The 25547-nt window shown below is 28.5% G+C and overlaps 1 protein-coding gene across 5 annotated transcripts in view; it reads left to right on the top strand.

Annotated features, from left to right (window-relative positions):
* LOC107454272 (serine/threonine-protein kinase D3) overlaps positions 1-25547 on the top strand; it is a 49923-nt gene that overhangs the window by 19200 nt on the left and 5176 nt on the right. For 2 of the 5 annotated variants that reach the window (XM_016071397.3, XM_043046807.2), the window contains exons 8-20: positions 51-201; positions 2598-2721; positions 3732-3770; positions 6707-6784; positions 9339-9555; positions 10552-10601; positions 14683-14755; positions 15835-15998; positions 17013-17117; positions 20257-20355; positions 20438-20522; positions 22872-22947; positions 24017-24123. In XM_016071397.3, coding sequence (XP_015926883.1) covers positions 51-201; positions 2598-2721; positions 3732-3770; positions 6707-6784; positions 9339-9555; positions 10552-10601; positions 14683-14755; positions 15835-15998; positions 17013-17117; positions 20257-20355; positions 20438-20522; positions 22872-22947; positions 24017-24123 — 1368 coding nt within the window. The remainder of the gene's footprint in view (positions 1-50; positions 202-2597; positions 2722-3731; positions 3771-6706; positions 6785-9338; positions 9556-10551; positions 10602-14682; positions 14756-15834; positions 15999-17012; positions 17118-20256; positions 20356-20437; positions 20523-22871; positions 22948-24016; positions 24124-25547) is intronic. The other 3 variants (XM_016071398.3, XM_016071399.3, XM_016071400.3) reach the window with 3 other exon arrangements.

Genomic DNA, 25547 nt, shown 5'->3' on the forward strand with positions numbered 1-25547 from the left:
TTTTAATTAATTAAAAATTTTATAGTCATTTGAATTATTTCTCTAAATAGCAACTGATGCTAGTCGCAATGGCGAAGAGCATGTGGGCGAACAAGAAAGCATTGAAGATGAATCTGACACTGAAAATGAAGCGAATGAAAAGCTAAATGAATCCTGTGAGAGTCAAGATAATCAAGATGAGGATTCCAAAGCACCAGCAGAGTGAGTATTAAAGTGCAAGGGGTCCATACTTTCAAAGTTTGCATTTGTGAGCAGTCTGTATTAAAAACTATTTACCTAAATTTCATGTAAACTGAATAGTATCATGATGGGTGTTATATTTAGTAAAAATATATTTAGTTTCAAACGCTAATCCTAGGGTTTGTTGTAGCAGTGGTTGTTGTCCTAAAACTGCCTGGAGAGCAGTTTTTATTATAGTTTGTTCACCCTGATCCCTCGACTTGAATCACTGCCAGTTTAAGCTGTGGGGATATTCCAAACTTGAAGGTAGCATAGCAAACCGTGTGTGCAACTTTACCCTATATGCAGTGCTTTTAACAATTGAACAGTGGATTTGTTGTTTTCGTCGCCATGGATTTTCAAAGAACATGGAAAGTCTGCACGGTTGGTGCCGCCAGCTTCTGTGCCTTTTGACTTTAGAGAACAGATATTAGGTTGTCCTCAAGTGGCACCATTCAGAATTTCAGAAAGTGTGGTGTAGTGCTGGGCATTCCAAAATATGTTTCAGGGTTAGCATGACATCCAGGTAGTTTCTGCAGGGAACATATGTCCTGGTATTGTCCAGGAGAATCTTCATCCCTCTGAATTGATTGGTTCTAAGGCTTGCTATGACCGATGTCTAATTTCTGAGGCATTTTAAGTCAGTGACGAGGCTTCTTAACCCACTGACGGTTCTGCACGTAAAAAGTCACATTTTAACCTGCAGTCTTCTCTGCATAGCAAAACCGGTTTTCCCATGTTAACTGATAGGGGAACAGTGTGTAGGGGAGAAACATTCTCCCAATTTTGCCCATTTCCTTAACCGCCAGTGGGTTAAAGGTGTTTGGTAGAAGTCTGTTCTTAGCTACTGCGTTTGCATCTGCAAGTGTGATGGAACATTGGATTTCATATTTCCAAATAAGAGACATTATATTGAGCAGGTTTTGTAAACAGGTTATTGTTAAATTATATATATTATTCATTGCATTCTTGCACTCTTAAGTAGACGTACCACTGTTTTGAAAATCCACGGAATTCCCCTTTTTTTTCTGTGTCCGATTTCCATCATAAGATCTAGTTAACATTTTTAACACTGTAAAAATTTGATGTGTTGAACAGGGGGACCATTCATAAGTTGTACAAAAGTAATTGAAGCATCTTATCAATTTTAACCACTTTCTTGTTTCAGAATATTATAAAAAAAGATTGTTGAATAACTTTTCCTGTCATAAAATTTTATAGTGGGGAATTGGAGGTCTTTGTTATTTACTATTTTTAGTAAATGAAATCAAATCTTGTACATAGGAGATTAGTTATTTCGAAAAATTTGAATTGATCTCTTCTTACAGAATACTTAAAATAATTTTAATTTGATTAACAGTTAAATAATTACAAACTGAAGAATCGTTCACAAATTAGTCTTTATAAAAATGTTTAATTGCATTTGAAAATAGTGAAATACATTAGTTAAAAATAAAAAGAATGATCAAATTAAAATATTGCAAGGAGAATATTTAATCTTCAGACTCTCTTTGTAAAAAATTTTACCAATTGAGAGTTCAAAAAGTAATTAAAAGCATTAGCATTTTAAAAGAACTAACAGAAGAACCATGAAACGTAAAGGGAAACTACTGATTATATTTATATATTTTTTTATTCACTACAACTCTTTTTAATTGTAATTTTTATTGTAGTATAATTTAAAATGCACGCTTCTTAAAGTTTTATGTAGCATGTTCCGACAGAGCTATGACAAGCTATTTAGTGGTGGTTTTTGAAACTAATTTTTTTTTATTGCAATGTAAATTTCAATCATTTTAGTATGCCTACCTGATTTTTCTGAAAAATCTTGTTAATTGGTTTTGAAACAGACTACTCACAGAGATGATTGTGCTCCCGAAAAAAACCCGGATTTCCGTATTTTTCGCTAACCGTAATCCGGAAATTTCCTGAAATACAAGGTCCAGAAGTTTCTAGAAATCATAGATCACATTTCTGTATAAAATTTCTTGTATATTTTATTTAAAAATATTAGAGCTAGAATGTATACTCGGCATCTCTTTCATTTATAAAAATTTTTTCTGGTAAGATAATAAATGTGATTATGCTTATACGTAATTAATATAAATTATTCTGCATATAATTTATTTAAAATTTCATGGGAAAATATCGATAATTTATATTTATAAAGACATTCATTTTTTTAAAATGCGTCATTAATGATTTTACTCAGGAAATGCTCAGGATTTTTGAGTTAGGCTCACAATCACCCCTGTATTCATAAATTTTGGAAATTATGGACACTATGGATTTTCTTAATTATGAATACATTACATATAATTATGGTTGTTATGCTTAAAATATCTCTATTTTAAGAACAAAAATGTAATGTTTTAAAGGGTGACTTCAAGTAATAATATCCCTCTAATGAGAATAGTACAGAGCATAAAACAGATGAGAAGAAAAGGATCAAAAATTCTCAAAGAAGGATGGATGGTTCACTTCACAAGCAAAGACAATATGGTAATTCTCATTCTTTTTATAAATAATCACATCTACATGTGTACAAACAGATTAATTTTTAACATCTTGTGTTGTATAAATACACATCTTATGTCTGTAATGATTTGAACTGATCATTATTAACATATTTTTACCATCAGTCATCGCATTCAAGATATAATAAACAATTTCTAATAAAGCCAGTCATATATTTGGCTGTTCAATAGCGCTTATTACCAATAAACAGCTTCTTTCAAGGGTGGTTGGTAAGAATCACGAAAATCTTGTTTTAAGTATTCATGTAGAAGTCGATCATTGTGTGGACGGTTCATTTCTACCTTGTACAGATAAGCTGAATCTTTCGTGGTTGATCTGCAGGAATCTTATTTTAACATGTACAATGAGCTATAATTCCTAATGAGTAATTTGGTCAGCTTTCAATATACAGTAGGGAACCGATTATCCGGAACGATCGGGACCATTGCTATTCCGGATAACAGATTTTTCCGGTTTTCTGAATCGCTACAAAAANAATAAATGTTTTTGAGTATAGTGCAGGTCCTATATATATATAATCTTTTGAAAAGTATTTAATGTTTTATTACCAAATATATTTGATTATTTAAAAATAAAAAGTTTATTTCTTTTCTGGCTACTTTTATTATTTTTTTTGTATTAATTATTTAAAATATAGTAATAATAATAAATAAAAAATGGGAATTCTTTTAGGGTTAAGCTTTTAATATTCTCTAATAAACAGAATTTTTGTGATTAATTTCATGCTAATGATTGAAGTTCAGGGTCCTAAATGATTAAGATAGTCTCTCAGATATATAGTTTTTTTATCACATCTTTCATCCATTTTTGTTATTTATCTGTTTTATGATTTATCTAAGATTTGCTTTTATGATTTATACTGCTTTTATTATTTATTTATATTATTTATTCTGCTTTTTATAATTTTTCTTTCTATCCTCATACCTAAAGTATGATGTTTTTTGAGACTTTTCTTTACCATCCTTCCATTTTAGAAACACAAACTTGGGTTTACTAGTTTTTGCCCAGTTAAGGTCAGTATCCTTAAGTATATTGGTTTTCAATGAAATCTATGAAATTAATTTATAAATGTAATGTTTTAATTGCAGAATTTCCTTCCAACGGTATGTGTTTTTTTTTTATCTGGAAAAAAAATCATTTGCCATTTTAACAGAAATCTTAAAATTAAAGTATCTAAATTTGAAACATTTATCTTAAAGTCAAAAATGTTAATGCCAATCATCTCAAATTTCCTCAACAATAAAGATAGATAAGTAAAAATTTCTAAGTTCTAAAAGTACTTATTAATTAGTGTTAAAAATTTGTAATCAAAATGTGTTAAGTTAAGCACTTGTCAAAATTGTTTTATCGATAAGTTTTTTTTCCTTTCAAATTTGCCATTTTAAGTTATCTTCAGAATGGCAACCCTCCCAGATAAATGTCTTCCTTATATCATTGACCATACACAAACTTATTTTCTCAAATTTTAATAATTATTTTAAAACATGTTCAATAGTGGAAAAATAAAGATATGTATTTTTATTTAGGGTGCAACTAATACATTTACTTTGAAAACAGATATTTTTTGCTTGTTTCATTGTGGGGGGAAAAAATTCATGGTCTCTGATTCATTCCTAATGTGTCACGAGCATCTCTCTTGCTTTGTCACTTAAATATATATCTTAAATCTATAGGCAGTAATAAATATAAAACCTATTTACTTATCAGAATATTGGAATTTGCCAGTAAGATTTAGCAAGGTTGGAAAAAGTACGATATTGAGAGAAACATCACCTGCATCGCCAATATCAAAAAACATGAAATGTGAATATTTTTTTAGTATTATTTGGGAGACTGGCTTTTTTTTTTAAAGTTGAAATTTACATGTACTTTAAATGCAGCATAATAAATTAATGTTTTTTTTTAAATGTCTTAAAAATGCAATTAATCACATTTTTAACTCAGTCATTTGTAATTTTACTAGTCTGGATCCAGACCACTTGATCATTCACTGAAAACAACTTCTTTAAAATTTTAATTAAAGCATTTGCAACAGCTCATTGTGGGCCAGAGGCTCCACATGATTGTGGCGAATGGGTTACCATTATGCACAGGCCACCTTTATTTTCCAGGCTAGCAGGTATTTATCGATTACAAGCTTGGCGGGCTTTAAGGCACAACTGGTTGATCAGAACTCAATGACATCACTCTAATGATAGTTCAGTGCCTTAACCACTAAGCCATCTCATCTCTTTTTAAATTTAAACTGTTTTTGATTTTTAATAATTCTATTTCTTACGTTAGTTCAGTGATAATTTAGCACAAATATTTATTAAATATTAATATTTAAGTATAAATAAAGAATAATTTTCTTCTTAATATTATGATAGTTAATATTTTTATGCAAATGAACTGGATTTAATACTCTACATTTTACTTGAACTATCTCATATCCACACAAATACATTAATCCACGTAGCAAATCGGTTCTGTCTTTTTTTTCGAGTTACGAGCAACTTTTGCTTAAGATATAAAATAATTTAACTTTGTTGAGCTAGTTAATATATTAATTTCATGTATACTAACTACAGCATCTACAAATTCATTTTAATTCAGTGCAAATATAAGCTGGAAACCACTTAAGCTGGAAAATATAATCATTTGTTGAGTTTTTTTGAATTCTGCTCATGTGTTAGTGCAAAGTAGCAATTTTCCTTACTTCTAAAAGTTGTACTCAGTTTGAAATTTGCACTTTTCAAAACTTTTTTTTTTGCTTTAAATTATCGCCATTTATATATTATGTATTGTTATAGGAAAATCTATTAATCTTTAGATTTTTATTTTGAGTTGATGTCAAAAGTAACTTAAGAAAATAAAGAGAGAGAAAGAGAGTGCATGATGTAATTCTAAACATTCATACTGAAAGTTCAAAAAACTTAATTCAAGAGAGGCAATATATCTTATTTCTATTGTGATGATCGGTCACAATCATTAGTAAAGTTAGATGTCATTTAATTATTTTCTTTAAGTAAACTCTGTATGTCTTAAGTTAAAATGTTTTTTTTTTGGAGTTAATTGTTTTTCAAATCCAGGTAATGTTTCATTTCATTTTAATTTTTTCCAAGCACATAGAAACAAAATATATAATGAATGGCTTTTGAAGCTTTTCCCTCAATACTTAATGTAACTTGTACACATAATTTTTTAGCACTTCTTACTTTATTATGCTTGAAATTTAATACTTTGCTTACTCAAACACTGTTTTATAGGTATTTTGGCAGATATAAATTAAACATTCTAGAAGTAGCTTAAGGTTAAAAGAGCTGCATTTATTTCTATATTAAAATAGTATTATCAGTAGACACATTATAACTGCAAATGAGGTTGACTTAAATTAAGAACAAATACCAAAAGATTTTGGCTACATATAATTTACAATAAATTATATTAATATCTTTATTTTTACCCATCTTGAATAATTGTCTAATTTTTCTTACTAACAATGTATTTCCCTCTCTTACTCGCAATTAAGTCAAAGGTTTGTTATACTAAAAAAATACTGCTTGAAGACGAGTTTGTTTTTAATCTTTACTTTGAATCAAAAAGTGCAATAAATAGAGAAGCAAAAATTGTAATAGACGATAACAAAAATTTTTAAGTAAGTTTTGTTTTTAAATAACTTTCTGTTGTACCAAAAGTAATGGAGGTAACTGTAAAGCAATTGCTGGGTTGGGGGAGAGTATGAGGATTGGGACTTTTTTTCTTAAAAGCTTTCTAAACAAATTCATAATTTTTTCTTCTTATTCCCTGTTATTGATATAACTTATTTATTCTGAGGTTAATCCTACATGATCTTATTTTTTCACATTGTTGCTATCTTACCTTGCATTTATGACTAAAAATATTTTTGCAGTAATGAAAATGTAAATTATGCTTTACTTGTGTTCTTAAATTTTGTTTTATGTTACAGAAAAAACGTCATTACTGGAGACTAGATACCAAGTCCATCATTCTTTTTCAAAATGAGACTACCACAAAATATTATAAAGTAAGGCTATATACTCTAACAATTTTATTTTTTATTATTAGTATTAATATTGAATTCATATCTACTAAATAAACTCATCAAATATTGATTGAAATCATCGAAAATAAATCCACTAAATGTCTCGTGTAGTTTTCTCTATTTTTATTTACATTTATAGTATAACCAGGGTATCCGCGCACCTGGAAAGTCATGAAAAATCATGGAAAGTCATGAATTTCGGTATTGAACAAAATTTGTCATGAAATGTCATGATTTTTACTGTTTTTTTAAAAAAAATCATGGAAAGTCATGGATCCGAAAAATCTAATTTTTAAAATGGAATCTCCCTCCCCCACTATTGTTTCAACTCTTTCCTTACTCTGTTTTTTTAAGTTAAAAATCTATAAATATGAAGATGAAGAGTATAATAGTTTTGGTTATACAGTACAGAACCCGTTATCCGGAATTCAGAAAACCGGAAAACCAAAAAACTGGAACAAAATTCGACGAATTTTCCCGCCATTTAAAAAAAAAAATTTTTTTTTTTCCTCATGAGATTTTAGGATTTTTCTTTCTTTTTTTGAAAGATTTTTACCTTACCATCATTTTGGAAATAATCATTAGTGTATTACTTCATCGTTTTTTCTTTTTAGGATTATTTAAAAAAAATTTTTTTTTTTAGTTGTGTTTAACAATAAAAAAAACTGCTTTTTGTAGCGATTCAGAAAACCGGAAAAATCCGTTAGCCGGAATAGCGATGGTCCCGATCGTTCCCGATAATCGGTTCCCTACTGTACCTATTTCGAATGATGTTATTATAATGCTTTTTTTTAAATTTATTGTTGCGTTTTTGTTGGAGAAAATAGCAACTTCGTTAAGTCATGAAAAATTCTTGGAATTAGTCATGGAAAATCATGAAAAGTCATGAATTTGAAAACCTAAAATGCAGCAGATACCCTGTATAACCTCAAAAATTCAGAATGCCCAACTGTTTGGTTGGTTCAGATTTTTGATACCTTATTTAAACCAATAGAATTTAGAGACAGGCTCATTTACTGTAAAGAGCTTTTGGGCTCGGGCTTCTAATAAATATAATAAATGTTCATGAAATTTTTTACTTTTAAACAAATGTTTGGTTCAGTTATGCGTAAAAATGTAAAATTTATTAGATTTAAAAGAATTACAGCTCTGACTCTTACAAGTTGTGGTAAAAAAAAGATTTTAATGACAATTTTAAATGTTTTAAGTCAGAAATTACTAGTCTCAGTTTTTTGTCAGCAAAGTTCACGAATTTTATGAGCGTGGAATCACACTACTGCCAGAAAGATGAATGATGGCTGAAGATATTGGACCGAAATGGACATTATATAATTTAATAAAATTTTTACTCACTTTAAGAAAATTATCTTTCATTTTCATAAAAAAAGGATGAAATTACTTTCTAATCAACCTAATGTGTGTGTATATATATATATATACTTGTACAGCTGTAGAAATCTAGCATATAAAGCACTTTTTATAAATGAAATATATTTGTAATTGAAGCATAAGTGCCTGACACTTGAGGGAATGCAATGATCTTAAATTATATAATCTTAGCATGACTAATTGTCTGGGGTCCCGCAGTGGACTGATCGTTCCCAGCAGATCACCGAAGTCAAGCATCACTGGCCACGGTGAGTGTGTGGGTGGGTGACCACTTGGATCAGTCTGCATAGGGACCGAGGGTGTGCGGTATTGGTCCTCGTTAAACTGTGCTGCAGTAAAGTGCTTGACTTCGCGTGCAGGTCGTCGGGCTACCGAAGCGGGGGTGNCTACGTAGGGACCGAGGGTGTGCGGTATTGGTCCTCGTTAAACTGTGCTACCGTAAAGTGCTCGACTTTGCATGCAGGTCGTCGGGCTACCGAAGTGGGGGTGCCATGCCCTCTGCAGAGGTTCAAAATTGTGATGGCATGTCTTCGGATCAATCTCCGGGATGTTTTCCAGACCGTCGCCAATAGCCCATTGTGCAGCTCTAGTGCGACGTAAATTAACAACAACAACAATTGTCTGGGCTTTAGAACAGACAAATAACTTAAATATTTTAGAAATTATTAAACTTTCTTAAAAGTCGCTAATGTGGCAATATTTTCTCAACTAGATGAAAAGGATCAAAATCACTGCCGTATTCTCAGTTTTTGTAAATTTTTATATTCCAAATAATGCTGCATTGGAGTAAGTTTTTAAATATTAAAAAATTAGACCACAAGCTCTTTTCATTGTCACAAAACTGTGACTTTTCTCTATATTGGCGTTTTGCGCCATTTTCAAAATAAACGTAGACCTGGCCTTAGATAGGCCAAACTTGACCTAACAGTCATGGGTAGCAGTTGGAAACTCACAGTGGTTATAAAAATAGCATATTATTCGCAAAAAAGCGTCATTTCATATTATGACGAACCCTTCAAAGAAATGCCTTAAGTAATGAAAGTTTTATGCATTTTGTGTTAATAATACTTTATTTTAATTACTAAAACCCCCCTCTTTTTAGGTCACTCTCAGTTAAAAATACTAATATTTAAATTTTGTGTTTTAGGAGATTCCTTTGTCTGAAATTCTCTCTGTTGAAGCCACAAAGCAGCAGCAGAGTTCAGAGTCTGGTCAAACTTACTGCTTTGAGTTGAGAACAGCCAATGTTGATTATTACATTGGTGAAGATATGGACATGTCCAGAGGATGGGAAGTAGCTATTAGGCAAGCTTTAATGCCTGTTAATGCTCCTACTACTATCACTCTTATCAAAGAAGCCAAAAGTAAGCTTACAAATTGAAGAGCTTTCTGCTTTTGCACATCACATGATTCAAGAAAAATGTTGCTTCAATTAAATTTTACTTTTAAATTGTTTTGTAATTGACTTTTGGAATTAATGCTAAGTTTATAGCATAATGTTAAGATCTCAAATGTAAGAGTTATTAGTTTTTTAAAAGAATTTTTTTTTAAAACATACAACAAAGTTTTTCAATAACAAAATTGATTCTAGTTAGAAAAAAAAATTGTTAAAAGTTAAAGATTTTTAAAGTTAAAGAAAATGTACCAAAGTAGTTGATATAATGTACTGAAAAGTATGTAATTGAGACTTTTCATTAAAATTAATATGAAAAAAAAAATAATTGTAAAGGAATGTTTGAAAAGCCACATTCTGTTATCCTTTGCTATGTCCGAAATGAATAATGTATTGTTCCTAGTTCTAGAAACAGAAAAGTGTGAGAGAAAATTGGTAGTATGGTAGTATAATGAAAATCAAAAAGAGATAAACGGCAGAAAAATACCATAAAGTACCAAAAATCAAAATTATAAAGGCTAATTTCCAAAAAATGAAGAAAATTGAAATGATAAATGCCTGCAAAATCCTGATTTAGAAAACCACTTTGAATGTCTTTGAAATTATTTTGAATGTCTCTTAATGCTTTAAAAATAAGTTTTAGAGAGACTATACTATTATTTCAATTTTCTGATTTTTTTTTTAAAAAACAAATTCTAGTATACTTATAATTAATTATTTATTAAAAAATTTTTCCATTAGTAATCGTAATTGTTTGCAATACATTTTTAATGAAATATGCTTAAATAATGTGATTGTTATTTTTAAAAATCACTTCCAAATCATGAAAAACGCTTCGAATTTCTATTTTTCTTCAAATTTCTTTTTAGAAGAAAAACTCGTTTGTTGTTATTTTGTACTACTTTTAAATCTATGTTTTAATTTCTGTTTCTTTTCCCCTCACTGATTGTGTTTTATTTTTTTCTAGGTCCTCAAAGTGACGAGAATGGCAAGGTAGAAAATATTGAACAAAACATTGTGAGCAAGGGTTTATCTTCACGTTATTTCCCTCTCATTTTGTTTTTTTTAGTTTTAGTTCTAGCTTTTTACTTAGCCCTTTAATTGGCACAGAATATAATTAAATTGTCAAAAAAAATCTTATGGATAGTAAGTCTGAAATATATGCTATTACATTCAATGAGCTTATACTCTCTTTCATTTAATTTAATTTCCTTTTTTTTAAAAAAAAGAAAAACTTGTAATGTATGTACTTAGTTTTGTTTTTGTCGAAAAATCAAAATCTTATTTGCTCTTGATTTTTTAAAAGTCTTAACCAATTAAAGGGTTAAATTTTTTACATTTTTTAGATATAGTTTTTAAAGTGATAAATTTGTTGATGTTGGTAAAGTACTTCTTGTCTAATCATCTTGCTAGATTTAGTTTGAATATAGCCTAATTTTTTTAATCAATGTTTTTTTCCAAAACCCCAGGATTATAATTATGTCGATTGTTTTTTAGTGGTTGATAGTCAATGAAACAATTTTTGACCTTTTGTAATTTCACTGCTGTCTGGAGGTTAGACAGGGTATAAGACTATATTTATTTCTTTAATGCTTTGTGAAGAAAAGTTGTTTAAGGTTGTGAAAGAAAAAATAAAAAAAAGTTTTGAAATTTAAAAAAAAAAATTTGGTTCCTGCGCAATGCTATTTTTTAAAATCTTTTATTAAAGTAGTCTGTTACTTTCAAAGGGACATTGTTCGCAAGTTGTATTAACTTCAGTTTTCATCATCGTCAATGGCTCGACAACCCAGGGTGGGCTTCGGCCTTCGTAAGAATTTTTTTTTCTTGGCCAACCTTTTTTCTGTTGGCTTTTTCCAGATTTTACTTATCTAAAAGCTCAATTTTTTAAAATTTGTTTTGTAATAGTTAAAATTTTTTTTAATTTTCCACTCTAATGGCAAGTTTAAATGTTTTGTAAATTATTTTATATGCATGAATAAGGCATATTTGAAAAATTGATAATAAAAATGCCATCAGCATCAAAAACCAGGAAAATTTGATTAATCATAAAATCAGTCCAGAAAAGTCAAGCATTTTTGGCCACCATATCAAGTTTCTCTTTGCCATAAAGTAATAAAATTTCGTGTTTAAAAAAATTGGAATAATTTGTCTTACAATTTTGTTATAATTTACTTCCGTAAAGCAAATTTGAGAAAGAAATAAATATTCATTAAGGAATGAGGGACCAAATGGTGCACATTGCTAAAGTACTTGTTTAACCCTTTTGTTATGAGCATCGTATTTAGCCAGCGTTCATACACACAAGGCTGAAGTTACACAGAAGTTTCTCTACCTTGTTTTGAAATTTATCAATTGCATTTTCATGTATAATACCACTTAAATAAGAAAAGAACATCAGCTTACCAACATGCAATGTGTACCCTTCAGTCGTCTCACTTCTGTTAAGTGGGCTGTCGTTGTGATAAGATTAAGTATTTTGTTTGATTTTTACCTAAGATTTTATCTTATTCCTGATAACCCAAAGCCATAAATTCATATCAATATCTGCCAATAGGGTAAATATTAAAACTTCCATGGGTACTTTTTGTGCCATAAAGTGAGAACAAAAAGATGCTAAAAGTACTTGTTGCCATATCTTATATTGTTATAAAAATTGAATCTTTTATCTGTTGAAATTTGTTGTTTCTTGTTAAGGAAAATGTAGATAATTGAATGTTGTATCAGATTTTTAGAAATTAAATTTTTTGTGAAATTGCATGTTCTTAAAAATTCTATTTTGCTAACAACACATAACAGTATAGAAGCATGCACTAACTAAGAGTATACTAACTAAAAATCATTATCATAATTAGTAATTGTAAATAACCTTTTGTGTTTCGAATCATTATCCATCTAAAAAAAAATTTTTTTATAAAAATATGCCCATACTTCTCATTTTTATTACAAAATATGGATTCNAAAAATTCTATTTTGCTAACAACACATAACAGTATAGAAGCATGCACTAACTAAGAGTATACTAACTAAAAATCATTATAATAATTAGTAATTGTAAATAACCTTTTGTGTTTCGAATCATTATCCATCTAAAAAATTTTTTTTTTTTATAAAAATATGCCCATACTTCTCATTTTAATTACAAAATATGGATTCGTTATAATTTATTGTAAAATTAATTTTAATATAATGCTGTGACGAAATTTTGTAGAACTTATTTAGGCCTCTCTTATCAAAACCGAAAACCTCTTTTAACTGATATATTCCAAATTTAAAAAAAAAAAATAAGCCTGCAGTTTGCTCCAGATTTTCCAGGTATGTGAGTTAATTTTGAAAGTATTTCACTGATGATCATAATTTTGTGTCAAGCCACTTTTTTCATAAAAGGAAAATAGTTAAATTATTATCTCACTACTGCTAATTTTAAAGATATTATTCCCTATGTATTTTTTTGCTTCATATACAATTTCCAAAGCATTGCAGCAAAGGTAGCAATGTAATTACAAAATCATTTTCATTATGCAAAGTTTATATTCTAAATTAAAAATTGCATATTTAGGATGCAAAATCATATGTATTATTCACAGTATAATAATTTTAAGATAAAATTTATTTGTCTCTAAGGTACAATCACATATAGATACGTATAATCGATTTTCAAATACATTTTTCACAAAATATTGTAAATTTCATATATATTGCTGTACAAATGCTCTTTCAGAGATAAAATCTTTTTATGAAAAAAGAAATTCTACTCATTTCAAAGATCCAGATGGTGATTTAAAACGTTAAGTTTTATTATTAAATTTGCTTTTGTAAATACGATACTACTGCAAGAATACCTTTACATGTATTATTATCAAACACCTCATTTGACTCAAATTGTGAGTTGAGCATTAGTGAATTTACTATTTTTTCCCCTCGCAAAATTAGTTCGCCATCGCAGTTGTATCAAATCNCTGCAAGAATACCTTTACATGTATTATTATCAAACACCTCATTTGACTCAAATTGTGAGTTGAGCATTAGTGAATTTACTATTTTTTCCCCTCACGAAATTAGTTCGCCATCGCAGTTGTATCAAATCTCATTTCAATTTTAACCAGGTTGCCTATTCCATTTGGTTCCTCTTCATTTTTCATTGTTAATAATTTGTTTATTTAAAGTAAAAAACGGTTTGAATTAAAAATGAACTGGATGATGATAAAGGTTTTAGGTAATTTAATTATCAGTTATGTGAGGATAACAAGCCCATTTGATTTGCATAAACGAGGTTCTTTTTTTCTTGTGAATGAGTTAACGTAGAGTGACAAACAAGCAAAGTTGAAAAGTGATTCAGATAATCAAGATACTGATTCAGTTATGTAGATACACTCTTGATAATTTAAATTAAATTCAATCTCTTTGGATAATCCAGATATTATTGTACTTATGAACAATAATTGATTTACATTTGTTATGTAGGTTGTGATGTGATCTGCCTATTTGAATATGAGATATGTTATTAATATAATATAAAAATATTATGGTTACATTTATTTAGCTCATTATAAGATTTTAGGAGAATTTTTTGAATAATGTAATTAATAATATCTATTTTTAAAAGAAACAAAAATATATTTAAAGTAATAAATAAAAAATGTTAATCATAATAAATAAAAAAATGTTAAATGTTAATCATAATAAATAAAAAATGTTAATCATTGAGTCAGAGAAAAAGGAAATTGAATGAAGAAAAATTGCTGTAGAACTGAAATTTTAAAAGATATGTTTATCTTATTAACTGATTTACTGCTGGGCAAATTAGTAACTTGGTTTACTGTGTGGGGAAAAAAAAAACAGCTTCTGCTTATTTGTTTGCTCCAGTATTGTAGTTTTATCTCTTGTCAATTAAAATTTATATTTAAACCAAATCGTTTTTTTTTTCTTTGTCTGAAGGAATTGGCCATTTCATCATGTGTCCAAGAATTTTTATCTTTAAGATAAAAATAGGACTAATTCAACAAAAGTTAAAAAGTTGTTTGGTTAAAAAAGTACTTTTGTACCAACCTTGTGTTTTTTTTCCTTGCCTTATATTGCTTAATTGTGCTTATATTTTCAGGATATAAGCTTACAGTATCAAATATTCCCAGAAGAAGTTTTGGGTTCTGGACAGTTTGGTGTAGTATATGGAGGTACCATATATATTTTTTAATTTAAATATTTTCCATAAAATAATTTCTTAGTAGCAGTAACTTTTTATCTGCAAAAATACCTTCTGTATTTTGTGATCTTGCAGTTTACTTTAAAAGTTTTCTGTCAAGTAAAATGTTTTACCTAATTAAAAGCTTCATTGACTTCAGAAATACAATTATTTATTTAATTATTTAGTAAAAATTACTTTTATAGTCTACAAATTTTCCTCGTATATTGATAATGAGAGAGAATTACTTTTTGAAATATACTTATAAAATAGTATGAGAGGCTAATTTAAAAATTGTTGAGGATAAAATTTAGTTATCACATAATATTATATATTTTGATAAATATTTGCAATGTTAAGTGAGTGCCCTTTCAAAACTCAAGTGACCTTTTCAGAAAGCCTTGCCCTTTTTTATTCTCAGGGAGACCTCTATCGTAAGTTTTAAATTAAGAAAAACATTTTCTAATACTTCATGGTATGTGCATTTCATTCACAAAATGTTTGATCAGGTTTTAAAATTGAACAAAAATTGTAAAAAATTTATGTATTTATGATTCGCTAAAATTTTTTTATTCCTTTAAAGTAGTGAAATAGGATTTTTATAGAGAAACCTAAGATTGCCAAAAATTTGATTTTTGCAAAAAAGTTGTTGAACTGTCATGGCATCCCCATTTTTAGGTACCTTATTGATTTTTCCTTTTTTGTGCTTTATCGTATGTCTCAGTTTATGTCGCTGTCAGTTTGAGTACATAATGCCAGCCAAGCTTGACACTTACAACTGATTTTATTTCATTTGCCATTGAATGCTGTATATGTTCAATCCAATTCTATGGCAATGACAGGTTATTGTGGCTGATTATTTCATGCCATGTTGGCAGGTTATGATTCTTTTTAAGCCAAATGATTTTAAACAAATAAATGTAACTTAAACAGAGATTTAGCCTGTATTTGCTTCTAATCAACTGATCAATTCTCTTGTAAAATTGTATAATTTTTTCAAATATTTAGATATCTGTGCACTAAATTCTGCTGAGTTTTCAACATTAAAAGAAAAAATCTGGTACTTTTCAGGTGTTCATCGAACTAGTGGCAGAGCTGTAGCAATTAAAGTGATAGACAAGGTTCGCTTTCCTACGAAACAAGAAGCTCAATTAAAAAATGAAGTATCTATTTTACAGAATATTCATCATCCTGGAGTAGTTAATCTTGAAAAAATGTTTGAAACACCTGAAAGAGTAAGCTTTTTATACTGATTTTTTTATTATTGTGAAAATATTAATAGCTAAGCACATCTGAAATATACATACATCTGTATGTATATTTCTTTGTTCATTTTGATATTTATTTTCTCACCCAAGGAATTAAAAAAAAGAAGAAAGAAATGAAGGAAAATGGCATGCAAATTTAAATATAAAATATTTTTATAATTATTTTATTTATTAAAACTATTAATTTAAAATCCAGCAATAAATTCAGATTTGATTATTTAGTGAAGAGACCATTAGTTTTTTCTTGTAGTAGTTTGGCATTCTATACAGTAAAACTGTATTTTTTAATCAGGGTACATCTTTTCCTTAAAAAAATGTGTAATGAGTCTTAAATTAAAAATGTAACCAAGTGGAGCAGTAAGTATAGCGATAAGCATTGATTCAAAAATTTGTTTAAAAAAAGTTTTTGTACAAATTATGTTAAAAAACAGAGCAAAATTTAAATTTGAACATTTTACGTTCTGAATGTAACTTAAAATAGGGTCAGCATAAATTAATCAATATATTTAAAGTTAGGCTCTCATATCATTAACTTTTGAGTTCAGTATAGGAAAATCCAATCACAATATATCAATCTGTCTAATCTAGCCAAAAGTTAGGATTTTTTTCTTTGCCTGCTATCTATACAGTTAGAATTTTACTTTTCCAGATACTTTTTTTTTTGGTGAACATTTGCTCAAATTAAAAGAAAGGTCAAGTCTCATCTCTTTCTTTCTCAAAATATTATTTGGAGTTACTCAAATACATAAGAAAATACAAATATGTAAATAAAATAGCAACTTCTTAACTTAAATCTTGAATACACCTGTGAATGTTGCCCCTTCACCCATGTATTCATAAATATATATTAATATAATATGTTTGTATAAATAAATGTTTAATATAATTATATTAATAAATATTTATTATAATTTATACAAATAAACATAAAAAACAAGCATTTTTTTATTTTTAGGAATTAATGTGTTTATTCTTTTGTAGATATTTGTTGTGATGGAGAAATTGAAAGGTGACATGCTAGAGATGATCCTTTCAAGTGAAATGAGGAGGTTATCTGAAAGAATAACAAAGTTTTTAGTTTTTCAAGTAATGATTACTTTTTGAAACTTTAAATTCATGTGTCTATTTGCTGTATTTTTTCTTAATTGTCATTTGTTTATCTATCGTTTATGACTTATGACTAAGTTCCTGAGAAAAAAAAAGATGTATTACAACCAATGAAACCTATAAAATTTTTATTGTAAAAATGTAAGTTACATTTTAAGTTATTTATTTGTGAGTGCTAATACGAAGTAGCCGTTCTCTCTGGAAATTCTTAGAGTAATAATAACAGGCAATTTAAGCGTCAGACACTCAGTAGGTTTTAAGTTATTATTTATTAGGCATTAAAACATTTTTCATGAACTAAAATTCTTAATTATTTATTTAATGTAGTGAAACTTTTATGTGCAAAACAATGAATAAATTCTGATTGAAGAAATGAACCATTTTCTGCATTTATTGTAAAATTTCAATGAATTTATATGTAAATGTTTAAATTACAACTGAAATCTAGTTTATTTATGTTACAAAATTCTGTAAAATGTTTAGAAATTTTATTCTGGAAATTTGTTTCTTCTTCTGGAAAGTGCCACTATGTGATATTAACATTATATGTTAAAAGAGTGTTATTATAAGTCTTTGTTTTCAACTTTATTCGGAATTGTCAAGACATTAAAAATTTGTTTTAAAATAAGATCAATTGTTATTTTATCCAATATTAAATTTTTAGTGAAAAAACTGTGTACCCCTCTATCCATTGGAGAAAAGACAATAAATCTAGACTTATAGAGGTTATTTTCCATCTTTGAATATAATTTTGCTGTCAGTTAAAATTCAAAGACTTCATGGACATATTTAACTAAACAGAGATACTAGATGTTTTCTATTGAAAACTGCTCCTAAAATCGCTTTATGTCCAATTTTTTTTTAGTGTGAAATGAGCAAAAATAAATTTAATAACCGCTCACAAAAATATTTATTTATGTAGAATATATATATAATTTATGAAATTTATTTATATATTATTTAATTATTTAATAAATATTGAAATAAATTAAGATATAAAATTTATTTATATTTCATATACAGTCAAACAGTTCATATATAGTGAACCTTCAAGGGACCGAAATTTCGGTTCACTATAACCGGGAGTTCACTATATCCGTTACGCAGGCAATTTAACTAATGGTTCCCAAACTCCTCCCCTTTATTACACATTATTCAAATAAATGACTGAAAAACATTATGTAGTAGCAAAAATTTTGCTATTTTTCATCACTCGTCATCTTGCGTACAAAAAAACAAATTTGTAATCTTTAGCTGATGAGCAATCCTCAACATCAGATATGGAAACACTTCCCGATTCTCAGATAATTTTCCTGAATTTCTGTTACTCCGCTTTTTAAACCTGTCTAACCTGCCATCCGAGCACATAAAGGTAGTTTCATAAAATCTCGTAGCAAATTCATCGACTTTTGTCCAGATACTGGAAAATTGCGGCTTCTTCGATTGGTGAACCACTTCAGTAATGCTTCTTCAACATCCTTGTGATCTGCTTTTCTCAACTTTTTTCTGCCATCTAAATTTTTTTCATGAGCAGAAATTATTGATTGCCTATTTTTCCATATGTTACAAGCTGCAGATTTGGGTAGTTTATATTCCCTGAAAATATCAGCTTGACTGCATCCATTTTCAATTTTTCTGATTATGCCCATTTTATCATCAATGGAGAACGTTTTACGTTTACTGCTCGCCATAGTTAAATTTGAGACACTTGTTTGCAGGATTTTTTTAACTGAACTGAGAGCAGGAAGGAGTTGAAATGAGGGTATTATCAACACATATTAACGTTCAACCCTTTGACCAATAATGAATAATTACTCATTCCCTTTGACAGAAAATGCATATTGATCCCACTGACACCTTACAGGTGGATCATCTGCCTGAGTTGGAAACATCTCTTTGGTTTGCTTAGGGATGGGAAAGTGAGATAAAAGAAACAAACAAGAAAATGCTTATCGCTACATTCCCTTCTATAGATGGTTCTGAGAATCGGTATATGTATTTATTTTTAAGTAGAAATTTCAAAATTATTACAAAAAAAATGGAGAAAAAAATTAGTCGAAGACAGAAAAAAAGTTCATTATATCCAACTTCCTCACTTTTTTAGTTCACTATATCCACAAAAAAATAACATTATGCGTGTATAGCAAAGCATGGGACCGAACATTTCGTTCACTATATCCGGGAGTTCACTATAAGCCGTGTTCACTATAGTGGGGTTTGACTGTATTTGTTAGATAGTCATTATAAAATTTTAGTAGACAGTTATTGGCAAAAGTAATAGGAAAAAAATAAGATTTATGTAGTCATGTAAGATGTCTTAGATTGTTTGAAATTTTTTGAAAAAAGCTTCTTTAAAAAGCCCTGCTTAAGCTTGTGTGGGTTGGCATACCAAGTGTTTTGGTTCAAATCCCAGCAATGACTGGTCCATAAGAATTCCGCACCCGGCTCGCACCTACCACAGTGCTGATGTTAAATATCCTCAGTGGTTAGAGTCCTCTTGCCGTCAGGCTAACCGTAAGAGTTTTTCCTGGTTTTCCTCTCCATGCTACTCATTTGCAGGTTAGTTTCATTAAAAAGTCCTCCACAAAGGCAAAATTCCTCCCCATATTTGATCCAGGAGTACCCTTGTTTTCTAGATCGGATTCAAAATTGCAGTGCTACGGAGTTGAATATTAGTAGTCATAAATCTAAAAATTGGGTTGGCTGTTCTACGACGGTTTTAAGATAAAATTGTTTTGACACTTTATAATTGACACTTATTTTCAATAAAATTGGCAAAATAACCCCAGTAGGCAAAGTAACACCAGTTGATTCTATCTATAAAAAATTTATGCTTCCTGTTATTTTATATGTAAATTTAAACTTTTTGTTTTTGAAAAAAAAAAAAATTATGGGAAAATTGGTTTGCATTTGAAATGGATGTAATACTCTGACAAATAATACCTAAAATATTTTGATGGTAGCATCGTTTTGAATAAAATTACATTTTAAGCAGACTATTCTTTTTAAAATATTTTTATAAATGTGATTGTGAAATATTTATATTATGATTTTACATTAATAATAATGTTTCACTCTGAGTCTTTGTACATTAAAATGCTGTTTTCATTTTCTGTAGATATTATCGGCTTTACGACATCTTCACTTTAAGAATATTGTTCACTGTGATTTAAAACCAGAAAATGTGCTTTTGTCTTCAGATTCAGATTTTCCACAAGTATGTTTAAACAAATTTTATAATATTCTATTGAATATGTCAGAATTCGGTAATTTATTTTTCCAATTTGCACTCTTAATAGGTTAAACTTTGTGATTTTGGATTTGCCCGCATTATTGGAGAGAAATCTTTTCGAAGATCTGTAGTAGGAACACCTGCTTATTTAGGTTTGAATATAATTTCATTCTTAAAATATACTTACATTGACTGCAATTACTTAGATGGTAACCTGGTTGGCAGGGCACTGGAGTCATGTTTGTGAGAACGGGAGTTCGAATCCAGGCGGCCAAAGATTCCTCTGTAGTAAATGGTCACTGGTGCACATTAAATCGGTTAGATTACAAAGTCCTCCATTTTCACATAACAAATTATGCCTCTGGGAGTGCTGAATTGGAGATTGGTAATTCTTTGGTTCAGATCAAAATTACGATCTGTGGATGAGTGAATCGATGTATGAACGTGTGTGAGGTATGGGTGTGGCAGAAGTCAAATTCTTGGCTATAGATAACGCCACTTAGAAGCAAGAACAATCGCACTGCTTGCCTTAAATGGTCTGTGACAACAACAACAAATATTAATTGCTTAAAATAATATTTTGTAAAGGTTTTTTTTTTGTTGAATAACATAAATTGTGTCCATTTGTTTAATTTGCTATTGATTTATGCCAGTGTCTAAGTAATGTAACGTGTTTTCTTAGGCACTGTTATAATTTTTTTAAAATACATTAAGCAATATTTTAGTAAAATGCTAAACCTGCAACTCTAAATTTTTTTTCAATGCAAGCTATGCTTTTTATGCTTGTTGCATTTTCCCTTGCAATTAACATCTATGCATAGTCATACTGCTAGAGGTTACCATATTGATCATTTCATTAAATCAAAGTGATGCCAAATAATATATCCTAAAAAAACTGATTTTCATGATTTTTCATTTCGTTAAACCAAACTGATACCAAATGCTGTATCTTAAAAAAAATTAACAAAAAAATTTTCTTAACAAGATTTCTTAAGGAAAAAAATATTTAACTAGTCTGATGTGGATGAATTCTAATAATACTATTCTGTTTCAAAACGCTTTATAACAAACAGTATTACAGTTCTTAACTCTTTAAAGAGTCATATAGATTCTCTGTGTAATTTTTAAGAGTGTTTCAATTAGTAAATTGAATTTACATGAAAATAATTTAACTGATAGAATTCTATCTGATTGATTTTATGGTTGAGTGTTTTTTTATTATTTTTTTTAACTTAAAAAATACTTAAAAAGGCGAGTTCAAATATTAAACCTAACGATGGTTGTGGTTTGCTTAATGTTGCTAACCAGGGGTAAGAAGTGGCACACGTAGTGCTTATGTAATGCACTAAAATCTCCTTATTTCAAAAATTGCTTCAAAGAGTTTTTAAGAGGTCATAATTTTGAAACACGAAAGAAAACATAGAAACTTCTAAAAGAATATTCTCAAAGTTTTATTACATGGATTAAAATGTAAGCTTTGTTTAAAGCAATCTTGCATCTTTTTAATTGTATTTAATCCTTAAGTTTAATTGAATTTAATCCTTAAGTTTAATTGAATTTAATCCTTTATTTTAAACTCTAAAAAGTCATCTACAACACCAATACTTGCTAATTTAATTTAATAGCATAAATGTGATGTCATAATAGGCATTACATATTTCTTAACTTTCATAATATCTCTCCTTAACAATCAATGTAATGGCTTACTTTTTAAGTCAATACAAATGTAAAACTCATTAATTCCCTGTTGCAACTACATTTATCATCACAATCTATTTATTCTTTATTTTTCTTACCACAAAAATGTTTCAGTTATACTAATTCTCACACTCCTCTTTGGCAATTAGCTATAGCCAAATTATTTTCAAATTTAATATTTATAATGGGGGCGTTGGCTTTGTTTTTGACTATTTTATCTTTCGATAAATTGCCAACTATGGATCTCTTCCCCTGCTCCTTACTGTCTGTTGGGAACAATTCAATCACTTTTTTATTTGGATTTTGATTAGACAGGTCATAGGGGATTTATCTCCCATGGCCTGTTCTTATTGATATTATTATGCAAAATTTATTATTTCACTTAGAAAGTTTTATGGATTAAATATACTCTTAATTTTGTATCTTGAGCTCTACAAATACTACTGAGTAAAAGTTTTATTATAATTAGGATCCAGTTTTTATCTTCAACTGTCATTTTCATTATCCTGTTTTCATCACAATCTTTAATTAGTAAATTATACCGAACAACTCCAACTGCGGCAAATTTCGTCATTATAATAAACTTTAGTGTTAATTGTGAATTTCTTTATTTCATGCTAATTCAACCTTTTATATCATTATATATTATCACTATTTTTTTCTGAATGAAGGTGGTAGGGATATGAGTTTTACATTAAAGAAATCTTAACAGTTTTAATTCATTTATTTCAAAACTTTTTTGTTCATTCACTTCTGTTTTTTATAAAAATTTTTCAATAACTGTTTTCAAATAATATTTTCAGCCCCTGAAGTATTACGGAACAAAGGCTACAACAGATCTTTAGATATGTGGTCTGTAGGAGTTATTATTTATGTTAGGTAGGTTTGGGCTTTGTTTAATATTTTTATTCTTATTGAAATATGAAATTTGTGTAGCTATATAAATTATATTTTATTAATATTACAAACTTATGTAAACAAAGATCAGCATACTCCTTTTATTTTTAGTTAGTCTATATTAACAGATTTGCAACAATTCCAAAAGAGAAAGAAATTAAGTTTTTTTTTCAACCAATTTAAAAGTATTGCAATAAAAAAGTAGTAAATTATAACTTCAATTTTACATAGTTCCAAGCTTTTAATTGCATTGATTACTTTGATTCTTAATTGAATATTTCTTTTAATTGAATAATTCTTTTAATTAAATATTTCTTTAAATTTGAATATCTTGAGATTTGTAATAAATCTGCAACTTTTAGTAGGTAATATGAAACAGTATAGGAAGAAGAAACTATGAACATGTATCTTAGCTATTTCAGTTTAATAAATAAAATTATACTTATCTGATTTTATGGCGGATTTAATCACAACTACTATCAAATAAAGAAAATTAAAAAATTATGATTTCAGCAATTTACATGTTCAATTCAAAGAATTTTTTTTTTGTGAGTAATAAGCAAATTAAGAATTGACAATGTATGCAAAGCTTAATTGGGCCTTAAATATATATATATAATTTTGTAAAACCTAAAAGAAAAACATTCCATTGAATTTTCAATACATGGATATCTGTAATTTCGGGTTTTTACTCAAGTAGATATCCAGAGTATTTATTCCAAGATATAAAAGTCTGGGTGTTTTACATCCATACTTGTACCAGCCGTAAGCTAAAGATATGTAGCATTAAATACATTTAACATTGAATGAAAATCATTTATATGTGTGATCAGAAGATCTCTCAACTCACATGATGTGTGTGTATTGTAAAGGGTCTAAAAATCTATAAAGCCTGTAAAAGTATGTTATTAAAGCAAAATAAGTAACTAATTCAGAAGGCTATAAAAATTTCATTGTTAAAAAATGAGTTATTTTTTTTTAAATTTGTGAATTAATGAAAGTAATTTGATACCTATGCATCTCAATTAATAATTTGATTTATACCTTTCAGCTTAAGTGGAACATTTCCTTTTAATGAAGATGAAGACATTAATGATCAAATACAGAATGCAGCTTTTATGTATCCTCCATCACCCTGGAAAGAAATATCTCCAGAAGGTTAAAAACGTTTTTACTAATTATTTTAGTTAAATGCTTTAATGTATGAGGAATTGAATCCATTTTTTAAAATTTTTTCATTGTGCATTTTGAAAAAAAAAAGCAATTTAAAACAATAAAAAATTTTGAATTTTGTATGTCTATCAGCAGCATTAAAGAGAGATGTGAAATATGTTACATAAGAAACCTTACTTAGTCTAAGTACAGACATCTTACTTAGTACAGACTTTCAGATTTAATTTTTAATAAAGGGTGTCCCAAAATTGATGCAGGATTTGAATTGAGTAGAAAACACTTAGACTTTTTTATTCAAACAAAGCTAATAACACTGTGGCTGGATTTTCGATGCAGCATGAATATCTCATCAATGCACGAATAGATCCTTATTGACAGACCTTTGACTTCAAATACCCTCATGGAAGGAAATTCCATGGTATTAAGTCACATGATCTGGACGGCTAATTCTGGAAGCCTAATACCTAAATGGAAGAGTACGCGATCAGGAAGTGTCTTGTGGCATTAATTGGATTGGTTCATGGACTGTATGATGTGCGCTACCCTCTTATTGAAACAACTTTAGCATCCCCAAAGGAACCAGTTTCTTTTAATTCTTCAATAACTCTTTTCCCAGTTGATGAAATTAAACCCTTATTCCGACCCTATTTTTAAAAAATTTCCAAACTGTAGTAGCCACGTTTTTATTATTTTTTTAAATATTATTGAAAACACATTGTTCTTTTTGTGTAGTGCTGTATTTTTATTAGCCCTATATTTCCAGCTTCCAAACTGTATTCTTTTTTCCTGGTACCCAACACTTATTCAAATTTTGCATAAATTTTGGAGTCACTCTTTATTAGTGTGAATGAAAGGGATTTCAGAGATTAATGGATAGGCGAATGACACAGTTAAAGAGCACACTATGAAAGAAGTGATAGAAAAGAACACCATGGTTAAGGATTTACTTGTATTTATAGTCTTCTTGGGCTCATACTCAACATCCAAACAGAGCAGTCTTATTTCAGTTGTAGATGAGAGTCCTGGTAAATTTGTTATAGTTGTCAATTTATAACAGTTATTCATCACTGTTAGGCTCTGTTAATCTTAACACACCACTCTTACTGTTGTGTTAGTCTTTTTTTTATTTCTTTGTATCTTAAAACTGCAGAATATATTTTTCTCCTTTAAAAGTTAAAGAAAAAACATTATTATTTTAAAACATTATTATTTTTTTAATTTTATTATTATTTATTTAAATTATTATTATTATTTTTTTATTTAAAAGTTGTAAAACATAAAATTTTCGCCTTATAAAAATAGTAGGATTGCATAAAAGTCTTATTTCATATGAAGACAGACTAATTGCTGAAGAGCTTTGTTAAAACAATAGCCTGTGCATTTTATCGATATGGGACAAACTATGATAC

Source organism: Parasteatoda tepidariorum, chromosome 10, assembly GCF_043381705.1.
Source record: "Parasteatoda tepidariorum isolate YZ-2023 chromosome 10, CAS_Ptep_4.0, whole genome shotgun sequence".
Classification (NCBI taxonomy): Eukaryota; Metazoa; Arthropoda; class Arachnida; order Araneae; family Theridiidae; genus Parasteatoda; species Parasteatoda tepidariorum.